The sequence below is a fragment of the Nothoprocta perdicaria genome, unplaced genomic scaffold, assembly GCF_003342845.1.
Source record: "Nothoprocta perdicaria isolate Ctin4 unplaced genomic scaffold, notPer1 scaffold_1, whole genome shotgun sequence".
Classification (NCBI taxonomy): domain Eukaryota; kingdom Metazoa; phylum Chordata; class Aves; order Tinamiformes; family Tinamidae; genus Nothoprocta; species Nothoprocta perdicaria.
This window is the reverse complement of record NW_020454093.1, coordinates 883560-896744: the sequence shown is the minus strand read 5'-3', so window position 1 is coordinate 896744 and position 13185 is coordinate 883560. Positions and strand designations below refer to the sequence as shown.

At 37.2% G+C, this 13185-nt stretch overlaps 1 protein-coding gene across 2 annotated transcripts in view; it reads left to right on the top strand.

Annotated features, from left to right (window-relative positions):
- The window catches only part of VCAN (versican), a 104613-nt gene that overhangs the window by 78747 nt on the left and 12681 nt on the right, over positions 1-13185 (top strand). For both annotated transcript variants that reach the window (XM_026035948.1, XM_026035954.1), the window contains exons 10-12: positions 57-170; positions 6744-6902; positions 7460-7542. In XM_026035948.1, the coding sequence (XP_025891733.1) occupies positions 57-170; positions 6744-6902; positions 7460-7542 (356 nt within the window). The remainder of the gene's footprint in view (positions 1-56; positions 171-6743; positions 6903-7459; positions 7543-13185) is intronic.

Sequence of the window (13185 nt, the reverse complement as noted above, 5' to 3'; positions counted from 1 at the left end):
ATTTCCCTCCTAACAGATGGGTGGATTGTAAAAACCCTTCTATATTTATTTTGTAGATATTGATGAATGTCAGTCTAACCCATGTCGGAATGGAGCCACGTGTATAGATGGCCTCAATACATTTACTTGTGTCTGTCTGCCAAGCTACGTAGGTGCTCTCTGTGAACAAGGTAAGGCGTATTTTCTAGTCTATGGTAATCTAGATCTCAGGTATGTTGTCATTGAAGATGCAAAACTCCATAACTTTTCCAGGAGCTGTAAGATGAGTTTTTACTCATATTAGCACTAAAAGTACTAGTACTATCCTGGTATGGTATTAGCAGTTTCAAGGTATCTCACAGGATATAGGCTGTTGGTGCCTTCCAATCAGGCCTCTTCCCTACAGTTTCTGAAATCTGCAGATTCATCAAAAGTTAAACTGTAGCATGATGGAAGATGTCTAGTCACTCTCCATTATGAAGAATCCTACCAACAGCTAGCTAGGACTCTTCCAACTTTCTACACTTGATTCTCTTTTGAAAAAAAAACAGCTGTTTCATTCTGTATAAACTAGGCAAAGCCTTCCGCAGAAGAGGGTGGCTAGACAATACTGTCAAAATCTGTGGGAGGTCATTGGTGATGAGGAGAGGTTATAATTTTTTAGTGCTAATAAAACCTAAGTATGTCAGACTCCTAACTTTTGTAGCTCAGGAGTTTCTGTTTGAAGTTCTACCTGTGCTGTCTTTCACAGATGGACGAAAGCAAACTAGAAGCCACATTTCCACTGTACTAAATATGAACTAACACTTTCTTTTTCTCAATGTGGCTTGTTTAGGCAAGCATGGTGTCTAACTACAGCCATACAATTTTCAGGTGGCTCTGTGGGAAGCACTGCATACTCATATTTACTTGCAAAATACTGGAAAGATAGTCTGTAGTGATATTTATAATAAGAGGGAACAGAGTTATTTTCTGACAGACATTCTGTCTTACAAAGCTGTAAGCAGTGTGAAAGACTTAGAACAGGCACCTCTTGAAAGCTTGAATATTTGAAAGCTTGACCACTTGAATATTCTGCTGAATATACCTGATCACACATTCACTCACCAGGGGCCATAACCTTGACATCTGCATCCTGACTTTATTCTAGAGTGGCTTGTTCTGTGGTTATTTTAGGAAATATAGGTGCAGAAGCACAATTGCAAGGAAGTTGTAAGAGACATTCTAAACTGGATGGTTAAGAGCAGATTAAGTATCTGAGTCTCCGTAATTGTTAGAACAGTACCTGCATGGAATCCACCTGTATTTAAGAGAAATGTTTACAAGCAAGATGCTTACTCAATATATGCATTTATGAGAGGAAGAAGAGTAGCAAAATCTGGTCGGTCAGTAAAACTAATGAAGGCATTTCCATAAGAAAAAAGAAATGGTGCCTTAAAGGGTACTTTCTAAAGCCTGTAAAATATTTTTCTCTTTTCTTCGACTGAATGGTTTTGTTCTCTGGTCAGTGAACTAGAAATTCTGATATTATTTCATTAACAGTGACTATTTTAAGGCCTGTGTCTCTTCTTCAGTTGGATGAGAGAAAGGCAATTTGCAAACTCTTTCAGGTCAACCTGTAGAGGTTTGTTTGTTAGAGCAGAGACCTCTGGAAGCTGACTAGCTCCAACAATTGTCACTTGTCACTATTTAACTCTGTTAGTAATCTGGCTCACCTTACAGTTTGAAAGGCCTTTCTGAATCTGTTCTCCAGAATTACAAGTTGACTGTTTTTATAACAGAAGAAAAAAGTGTTCTTGTTCCCTTTCTCCTCCCCTTCATTTCAACAAATCCATGTTAGTGAATGGCTCTGAGCACCGTGGTAGCTTTAAGCTGCTTTTTATGACCAACCTGAGAGTGCATTTTAGGTGGTTAGTGGGAACATTTCCTAGTTTGTCAATCAGAAACAGAGCTCTGCTCACTCAGCTTTGGAATTTAAATTTCCTCCACTTAATGTCTTGCAGTGGTTTGGGACCTGGGAAAAGTGTTCAGTGCCAAATTTCCATTCCACCAGACAAAATAAAACTGTGTTGGCAATTCAGACACAGTGTCTGGCAAGCAGGCTTTATTTCAAGGCATCAGTCCTGACCTCACTAGATTTAAAGACCAGCCAGAACAACGAAACGTGTACCTCAATGCAACAGGAAAGGTGGAGTTGAGCACACTAAGATTATGTTTCATTACTACTACTTTTTTTTTTCTCCAATATATATTATTTATTTTAGAGATGTTAAAAAATCTGGAGGGCTTAGTACACATGGTGCTGAATATTCAAGATGCCACAAAAGTGAATGAAAGCATCTGGTGCGTGTTGCCTCTAAAAATGAAACTCAGAAAAGRGGACAACTCTTAGGTTCTGGTCTCAAAACATTGTTTTAGGAAAACACAAGAGTTCAGAGTATAGCCAAAAGAGAACAGAATTCAGAATATAGCTCTGTGAGACTTTCACAGAGTAAGGACTAGCTCAGCTGTTGTTKAAACTAGGGACTGGGGATTAAGCAACTGTTCGTGTTAGGTGAGGACATGAATAGAGGACAGTGTGGCTGCATTTGGGTGATTTAAAGCCCTTCAAGGAGCTTTGGCAAGTTATAAAAGTTAGAGCAGCCTTCAGGGTGATCTAACTTAGCATAAAAGAGAGAGCATAAAATCAGTGAGATGTAGATGGCTGCTTGACAGTCATTTTTCTTGCAAGGCAGAATCACTTCAGCTAAAATCTGAACCCAGGAACTCCTTCCTGAAGAGTGCCAWAGGTGTCTGCTGATAAGAATAGAGCAACCAATGGGTTGTATGTGTCTTTTGAAAGTACAGTTCCATATTCTACATACCATTTGATGACATTTTTTAAATGCARAAATAACCAGGAAAGACTTTGACTTTCACAGAGTGGCTGCAGGCTAGAGAAGGACATGAGTCTAGTCTTTTCCCAGGGGACCCATCAGTTATTCYGTTGGAATTATCCTGTGGAAAACTGTCCTTCAGACCTTTAAGAGGGTCCAAATAAAGGAAATAGAAGTTCAGAGGCTTCCAACTTGAATACCTAAAGTGTTTCTCTGCAGGAAGCACTTTCTTGAGGAAAGGAGGAAGGAAGCTTTTTGATACCCTGTCTTACACTGAGGAACAACTGCTTCTCTTCACTTCAGTGGGACTAATCATAGAGACTCATCTCTAAGGACTATATGAGATCCTGTGACTATTGTTTAATATCATATTCATGTGTTGTGTGTATTTGTAATGAGGAGTACCTTATTTCATGAATAMAGGGATAATACAGTTACAGGGATCACAACAAAACAATAGAGAACTACAAGTTGGATTTTAGTTTCTAGAAAAAGTTACCAAATTAATTAGGCTACCCAGTTAATTAGGAGAACTGGGTGGATGAACACCTGTTGATATCTTCCTTTTCCTCCCTTGGTTGACTAGGGTTTCCTGTCCTTTTCCTGTCCTTTTCCTGTCCTTTTCCTGTCCTTTTCCTGTCCTTTTCCTGTCCTTTTCCTGTCCTTTTCCTGTCCTTTTTCTTTCTGTCTTGTCCTTTTTCTTTCTTTCACTCTCCTTGCTGTTCTAGCTGGTGCCTACCTGCTTTCCAGGAATGATGTTTGTGTTTTGAACTTAAGCTTTGGCTTTCTGCACTGCAAGATTTCTGCAGACACTCCTTGCTTAGCCTGTTTACCAAACGCAGCTGCAKAAGTGGAACCTCGTGCCAAAATGGCACATATGTGTTTGCTAATGGACATGCCTCCTTGGGATAATACAGCTAGCTGTTTTGTTTTCCGGGTTCCCAAAGCAAAACATTTCTTTTTAATTATCATCAGGAACAATGTTTTTCATAACTCACTTTCTTTGTTCACATGTTTATGGTTACTCCTGTCTCATCTGATTCTCTTTGTTCTCTGAGCTTGGTAGCTTGGGATGGAAGCATTTGAGAAGGGCTCAGTGCAAAGATGCCTTCTCAAAACAGATGGTCTCTAACTGATCCCTTTCAGCTGAGAATGATTTTTAAAAATATTTACCAGAGAATGTTTTTTTCCTCTAGATGTGTGGCCTAATGTATCTCTGACATTTGTTCACTACCTGAAGCCAGACAGTTGCAGATAAAATTCACAGCTGAGTTAAGACTCTTAYTATGTTCTTGTATCTGTGTTTCGCTGTTTCCTGTAAGGATCTTACAGGATTTGTTTAAAGATAAGTAGCCTATTGTCAGCAGTTTATTGGAGCTCTTGAAAAGGCAGAACCGACCTCTTCATTACACCTGCAGGGATGGATATTTAATGGATATTTAATGTAGTATTTAGAGATGTTATATATTTACAGTTATAGAGAAGAGAAGCTGTGTGGGTAATTCTTTGCACACATCACTGAAAATTAGCCTGTAAATTATAGTAAATCTTAAGTGTAGTGAAACAGTTTACAAAATGCCATGAAGATGACAAGTAGTCAAGAAGTGTTTCAGTCTTTCCAACATGTTCTGAAATAAGTTTGCATAAACTTATGATCACCTCCCMGGATAATCATACAATGAACATGAAATATTGTATTCAAGAAGTGTTCATATCTACTCTACTCATAGAAAATTTATGCTCACCTGCAATGAGRCTTTACTTCTTTGGCAAAGACTGTTTAAAAAAACCTTAGACTCATATGGAGCCCTTACCTTTGTGTGACTCAACTTTGCTAATGTAGTCGGACATATAAATGCTCAGGACAAATCAAGACTTGTTCCCATGTACATAGCACAGAGATGAAAGCTGCTTTTAAATAAAAGGGCTTGCATTTTTCATCCTCTGGCCTCCTGACCTACCCCGACAGTGAGCCACGTGAGGACTCGTCCTTTCACTGTAAAACCTTTTGCTTTTTTCACCCCCACTTCCCCTCTCCCCCAAAATCCTGTGTTGCTTATAGCCTTCAGCCCCTTTCCTCCTCTTGTAGTTTTAAGAGAGAGAAATGTATGCAGAAGAAGGTATTCACCAATACCCCTTTTTCTTCTGAAAAAGAATATGACATTTTGGTTTTGGAGGGATTGTGCATACACCGTGCGTGCACATGTATCAGTTCTAAGTACATATGACAGTTTGGTATCCTCTACCTTTAACTGAGAATAGAAATTTTGATATTCATGTTTCAAAGCTAGGCCATTAGATCTTGTTCTYTGAACTCAGCCTTTTAGCTCTGGTGTTTTCACATGCTCTGCCTCTCTCGTATTATCACTCAGCGGATTTTTCATCAAATCTTGCACTTCTTCCCTAGCGGTTGAGGCTTCATCAGAATAGCCTGAAGTTGCTTTCTGACCRTGACTTTTCTCAGCTTGCAAAGCTGCTTGTAATCTGACTTGTTTCCTGTGGGATGAGATGGTCCCCAAACAAATGAAAAATAAAATCTTATGTGCCTTCACAAAGGACATTTTGCTGACTATTAGTCAGCATTGTGTGGTTAAATAAATGTTCTTGAAAGCCAAAGGCAGACTAAACTTTAAAATGGCCTAGATCCCAGAGATTAAAGCTGTATCTGCAACATGCACCTAATGTGGCATACAGAAAGGAAAAACATCAAAAACTAACAACTTGATAACAAAGATTACATTCCTTTTTCATACTTGGGATTACTTAAAGCACAAACATTTTCTACAGCTTAACTTGTGGAAAATAAAAACATGAGAAATCAGTTTGAGGTCTATTTTGCCTCTTTATTTGCTACATTTATGTCTATGCTAATATGTGTATGTGTGTATTTAATTTTGATACCAGACTGATAGGACAATAACTACTATGTTATCAATTTTGCCAGAAATTGTTAAAGAAATGGCACTGAACTGATAAAGACTTATATGGATTTAAAAGTGTAAATGTATCCAAAGCTTAGTTTTTATGTCAGGAGATTCTTGAAATAGGCAACAAAATTTCTAAAGAATATAAGCTTTCATGCTTCAGGATGTGACTGATCTCTTCCTGCTTTGATGAAGAATCAGCCACCCATGTTTGCTTCTCTTCAGATAAAAGGAATACTGGCTGATGTGACTGCTGCCTATTACACGTCCATATCAGTCCCATCTCTCCAAAGTACAGTGTCCATTTCATTTCTTTATATTTTACAGTTGTCTTTAGAAACTGATACTTAAAATTTTATACTTTGTAGAGGAAGGTGGGTATTGGAGAAAGACTTGCAGGGGTAAATTTATTCTTTAGGAAGATAAAACACTAGTTACATATCTATGGATTGAGCAGTAACACATAWTTTCCTTTATTAGTTATTTTCAAACTCAGGTAATTCAGTCACTACTCAAAGAACTATTTGCTGTACAAAATACCAAAAAAAAAAAAAACCCTCTTATGCCCATTTAGTACCATGTACTAACTCATAAATAAGTAAAACTGATGAAATGCAATCTATCATCCAGGCTTTTCATTCATCCAGAATTACAGACGAAAGATGTCCTCCTGAGATTGCCCACGTACAGCACAATAGGATCAAGAGAAGCTCACAAAGTGGCCAATGAAAATTTTATTCCTTATATGAATAATGTTCATACAACTTATATCGAAACCGGGTAAACAGGACTACCTGAAATATTATTAAGTCTTCAAGGGTGAATGATTGTTTTTGCCTTTGTATTGCTTAACGGAGGGGATACCTTTTTGAGCCTCTGCACTGCAGAGACTCCATCCATTTCTGAGAAATGTGSCTATGTTTCAGGCCTGTAGTCAGAAATATGATTTGTTTATTCATCACAGACACGGAGACCTGCGATTATGGCTGGCACAAGTTCCAAGGGCAGTGCTATAAATACTTTGCCCATCGTCGTACGTGGGATACAGCTGAACGAGAATGTCGTCTTCAGGGAGCACACCTGACAAGCATCTTGTCCCACGAAGAACAGATATTTGTGAACCGTATGTATTAGTAGAACTCCTCTCAACAAGAAAAGGCACTGCGGATTCAGAACTAGAGAAATATCCTTCTGATCACTGAGCTTTTTCTTTTAAAAATATGCTTAGAAAACCTTTCACAGGGCACATTGTGTTCTTGATGTTTACTTTTGCTGTTTARTTCCGTATCACAGTTATTATGTAGAAAATATCTTTCTGCAAGTGTAATAGAACTACTTTTTACCACTGAAGAATATATGACTTCTTTTTTTTTCTGAAAATCTTAGGTCTTTTTAGTAATTAGAAAGCTAGCCTGTTTCTTTTGGGAGACAGAGTAAGGAGGGAAGAGACGGGATTGTTTAAAACTCTTAGATCTGAWTCTGCATTTTGTAGACTTTCGGAATTAAAATTAAAAAGCTCAAAAACAGCCTGTAAATAATTGTTTGCACAGTGAGTAAGAGAATCTTAAGAACAGGATGTCTGATTCATTCCATGCAAGTTCTTTTATTAAGATAATGATGAAAACTCTCCCATTTATGGGAAAGTTAATAAAAATATCCTTCTGGTTCCTTTTGCTTTAGGTATTGGACATGAYTACCAGTGGATTGGCCTCAATGACAAGATGTTTGAGCGTGACTTCCGCTGGACTGATGGTAGCCCACTGGTAAGATGCCTTTAAAATGAAATCACTTATTCATTTATTTTTGTGATGGTTTCTGAAATTCCCACAGAAACAAGCGAAGCTCCATCAAAACTGCAGTCACTAAATATGCAAGTAAGAAAACAGCCAGGAAACTATCTTGGTTTGGGATAGCTCCTTTTCTGCTTTATCTTTCTAAAATCTTGTTCTTTGTTCTAATATATATGTGGGAGCTCCCAAAGTTTCCCAACAGAAACTAACGCTTAAGGTTTAGTCTGAGAACATAATTTAAGGGTCTTTGCTGGAGCTGGTTTGCGCTTTTTTTATACAGTGATACATGTGAGAATTCTCCTTTCTTTCTTCTGTATGTGGAGAAGAGTGCTTTTTTTAGGTTCATGTATGGCATACATGCCCTTGCATTCATGGGACACATTAAGGAGTCTTAAAGTAGAGTCTAAAGTGGACTGTTTTAGAGTGTGTATGACAACCGTACRGCTTGGACTGAAAAGCAGTCATCCTTAGGTGGTTCAGGAGGCCTATAATTGGTAATCTGTCCCTAAAATTTTAAGATGTTCTTGATATCACCTATTGCCTTAAGACTGGACAGAAAACCAGCAGGAGAAAGGGAAAAGACTCTATACTTGCCTTTAGCTAAAACAAATCAGAGTGCTAAATACAGGAAATTGTTGAGCTCTTTCCAGTTCAAAATAGTCTCTTCTGTAGTAGAGACAAGTGATTTATTTTCCTTTAATACCCATGAAAAAACATATTAAAAAATTGGTCATGCTTATTACTGCTTCATGTAAACATACTAAGACATAAAGTCCTCTAAAATGAAGACTGCTTGCTCTAAACTACCCACTTCTTGGGAAAATTACCAGGTACRGCAGATGACAGTACAGGAGAAAAGAAAAGGAAGATCAAACTTTTTTCTTTCCTAGCTCTCTCAGGGAATTATGGTACCCATTCATGCTTGAAAGGGCAGTGTCTTCCAGGCTGAAAGCGAAGGGCATTCTTCAAACCATTTTATCTTACCTCTGCCTGTGTATTTTTGAGAGCACCCTATGTGCCATGTCCTTGAACACCACTTATTCTGGAATTCATTCTGTCTCTTACATAACTTCTTCCATGTTACTGACAGTGACTGGCACCCTCAGAGGGCTGTTTAATTATGAGTGGAGCTCGGGGAAATGCCAGGCTCTCTTCATTRGATAAGAAGCCTACACTTCACTAAACAACTTGGAGTTAGCAGAGGGAAATTTGTTAGTAAACATAATACTTGAAAGGTCAGGATGTCACCCATATTGGGAGTCTGAAACAAGATGCAAACTCATATATTACAAAGACAAATTTGATAATGCAATGAGTGATGAATCTCAGGATGGGATGGTGCTAAGACTCTATTTCTAATTCAAGCCGCTGGGCAAATATGTTAAATTTTTACTTTATTTTTTAATTTTAGCAAAAGCTAAAATTCTAGCAGCAGGATAAGACCATCTGCCTAACAGGTTTATCTTTTGGCTGATCTTATCTTTATCTCACTTTCCTACATTTTTTTTTTAAATCTCTCTATCTCTTCTTTCAGATGCAATCTCAGCGTCTCTTGAATTCATTTATGTTCATTGTTTCAATAACCTTCCCTCATAGCTTATTCCATATGTTTTATGGATGCAGTAGTAACTTGGTTGCTTCTTTCTCCTAGGGTGTTTTTTTTGTGGGTTTTTTTTTTTTTTTTTTATTCTCCCCCCCCCCCCCCAATCAGGTGATAGAGATTTATTATTTCACTAGTAACTGAGGTAACATCATAATGAAGCATAGGTGTCAAATACATTTCTGTGGTGGTGTTTTGGAATTGCACTGAATTTSAACACTGTGTAAGTCAAAAATTACATTTCTTATATATTTGCAGGTGAGCAGAATGCATGGTAGTGTTAAAAGTATTTATATAATTCAGGATCACAAAATCAGCCTAACTCCATCACCACTCAGGTTCTAATCTGAATTTCTAAGGTTAGAGATAGCTCTTGCATATAGTCAGGCTCTAGATAGTTTTATGTTTTGTAAATCAGATGTATCTGTAATTCATCTCTGCTTTTATCTTTGCGACCCAACGCCATGATTTGTTCAAGATAGTATTATCCATCTAGATTGTTGTTTAACACTTCCAGCTCACTAGAAAGTTTGTCAAATCTGCTAAGAATTCCCCTGACGTCAGGTTCTGAATCTGAAAATCCTGCTAATAATGCTAAAAGTATATATTTTAAAATCCTAATTTTGGTAAGTTAAAAAAAAGAGCAAAGAAAACAACAAAATCCACAGGAGATGTTGCTGATGGACCTGTTGGCCCAGTGCTACTGTTTTAACCAGTACAGCCCGGATAAAAATAACTGATGAATGTTGTTTATACAAAATCCTCATGTTTTCTTTAATGTGAATTTTCATTCTGAACCAAAGGTTGGTTGGCATGGGGAAGTAGAGTTTAGAATCTTTAGACCTCGGATTCTAATACTGGAGATTATGGAATAAGTTTTGGATTACTTTGTTACACATTTTCCAAGAACATGAGAAAACCACAACTTAATCGGTATGCTGAAAGAAAAACTTTTGCCAAGTGTTGGTGTGAATTTTATTAGTAATTTCTGAAAAGAGTCTCAAATACTCTTTTTATTTCCTTGCATCTGAAAGATCTTTCAACCAATGATTTCAATGAAAGGAGATTAGCTTTTTTTGTTGTTGTTTGTTTGTTTGACATTTTCAGATTATAACCCTGTGGCGTTTTTTCCAGAAGCTAAATACCAACAATTAAAGTTGGACAAAAATTTATGCGAGAATTCCTTATTGAAAACCAATGAATGTACTTCCAAGTGTAGTGCACGTTGTTTCTTACTACACTAAGTTCCTGAATACACATTTTCACCTTCTTTTTTTATGAGTTGCATAGTCATGTGCAGAACTGGCATATAAACCTTATACTGTCTCGCATTGCTTCCCAAAATACAGGACTTTTAGGCGTGTTTTTGCTTTCTGATTCATGTGAAAAAACTTGTCCCTGTCATTGCTCTAGTAATGTAGGAAAGCTTAACTTCTCAAATGTAGTTCTTGGAATTTCCCTCGTGGAAAGGATGAATGGATCAAAGTTTTGCTAACCATATAAGTAAGTACTATTCAGTTTTCTGTGCAGTAGGACAGATTAGATAATATCAGTTCAAGCCATTTCAGAGAGATGATAAGCTTGTTTGTTTCTAATCAACATTGATCAATATTTTAAAAAGGTGAATATTTTAAAAAGGTGAACATTAAGCTTCTTACTGGGAAACTTAAAGTGAACATTCCATTAAAGTAACTATGCAGGCCCACACTGAAGAAAACAGTAATTTATATGCCTAGTAAGGGTGTGACCCTAATCAGCTACTTGGGATAGTCTTGGCATTGTTTTTTGATCCCCATTCCCCTACCTTCTCAAAATACTGACCATTTTAATTCATCAAAATCAACAGAAGTCCAAAAAAGTCACTTTATTMCTGTGTATTCCTGTGTTTTTCTTATATTAACTGGAATTTATGTGATATTACCAAAAAGGATGCCGGTTAGCACATCTTAGAATACACCGAGGGTTATCTTGTATCTTGTATCTTGATCTTTAGCAGAGTTATTTAAGGAGGGAACTTTTAAGATATCAGTTATCCTCATGAAATAGGAACAGGCACGGTCCTATTTGTAGCACTGTAGCCTCTCTTCCTGCAAAGATAATTTGAGTAGACTTTTGCTCTACCTCACTGAAATAGGCAGTGATGCATAGCTATTTCTGCATTTGTAGGGGCTAGGGTCTTAGTCTTAAGGTTGTTTTTCATTTAAAACTGCTCAGCAGTTTTCTGCCCTTTGGGCAAGTTGACATAAGTCTCAATCTCTTGGTATTTGACAAATTTTCCATGTCCTACGCCCATTATATCTCAAATACATACTCATCTTAAAAAATGCAAAATYATATGTAAAGTATTTTGGTCTTACAACTGGTATCCAAACATTCAGTTGTCAATAGAGGTGTTAATTTCCCATAAACAGGTTAATATTATTTCATTTCCTTATATTTTGTTGGCCAGGCCATGTTTTATATTTGTCTTGCTTATAATTTTTTAAAACAGAACTATTTTGGGGGAACTTCTTCACTGAGGTCAAGACACCTCTTTAAAGCAGCTCATTGGCTAGGCTATGGGTACCTCTTCCAATATGTAAAACCAAATGAGCTATAATTACCCTAATCTGGAATATAGAGCACTGGCCACCCATATGAATCTCATTTGTTCTGATTTGTTGTCCTGTATCTATGTGGCAGCAGGAAATGACTTTTTCCATCTAATGTGTATTTTGTATATTTTTAAAGACAGAGTTATTCACTGTTTCTACTTGTTGAGAGAGGTGGATTATGTTCTGGAGCTGGCAGGCCATATGAAGAACTCTCTGGCTGCAGTAACTTCTCTTTTTCTTATATCAAGCAAAAAGAGTTAACTGCAGCTGTGTTAGTACAACATAAAAAGGGCATTCAGGCAGCCTGGCCCCACACTTCTGGTGCACAGTGAGCTCTGCTAATGATTGGCCACTACCAGACTTATATTGGCAACATAAAAACAAAACAAGCAAATGAACAAAAAAAGCACATGGACCAGTAGAAACAGAATTTGATTTGGAGACTGCACATTTTGGTCTGTCTGCTTAGTCCCTGTCTTGTGGATAATGTGTCTCAAAGGTAGAGAGAGGARGCACTGAGGTGAGCTCAGAGCATTCTCAGCAACCCAACATTTCTAGAGCAATATTAGGGCATACTTCATGAAGATGCTGCAAATTACTGCTCAAGACATTTCAGGTATGGCAAGACATTTCAGGTATGATTGCCTTTTGAAGATGCGAGAGGTGGAAGAAAATAACAGTTAAAAAGCTCTGCTTCTGTTCTATTGCAGTGTGGTTACAGGGCTACTTATTGGTGTGTGGTGTGAGGAAAAAAAACGTTTTTCCTCTGCAATACATTTTACTTGAAAATGGTGAGGACTTGCTACATAAGAACTTAAATTCTATAAAAATTCTAATTCTCTTCTGCAGCTTTTTCTCCTACTATTTCTGTGAGAGTGAATAACTTTTCCATTTTTAAGAATGGATTGTGGCCAATCTTCAGTCCCCATATATTGTAAAAAACTGTAAATAATAAAAATAAATCAGTTTAGGATAATCACAGTGACACAGAAAGCAAGACCTACATCAGTCACATAACTGTGAGAAGAGGGCTTGTCCAAGCCTGATTGGATCAGTGTAATACAATTAAATAGTAAATGGTAATTTTAGTAAGAAAGAGCCARTTATTACTAATAAAACTTATGCTATCAGTAGGAACACTTAAAAACTGACTTGATCAAAGTAAGAGCGAACACAATGTGACATGTGAAACTATCTTAGGGAAATTGAATTTAAATAGTTCACTTAGTCCTGTGAAAAGTAACCTTTACATGTGTAGAGCACACCCATCCAAATAATAATAATAAAAACCCCCCCAAAAAACGGTGTTGCTTTTGGCAGTTTCTCCATTATATTTGGATTGCTGGCATTTCACTATTAAGGACTCTTGTGAATAGGCACAGCGGTAAAGGAGTCCTTTGGATCTATTCATGTTATGGATTA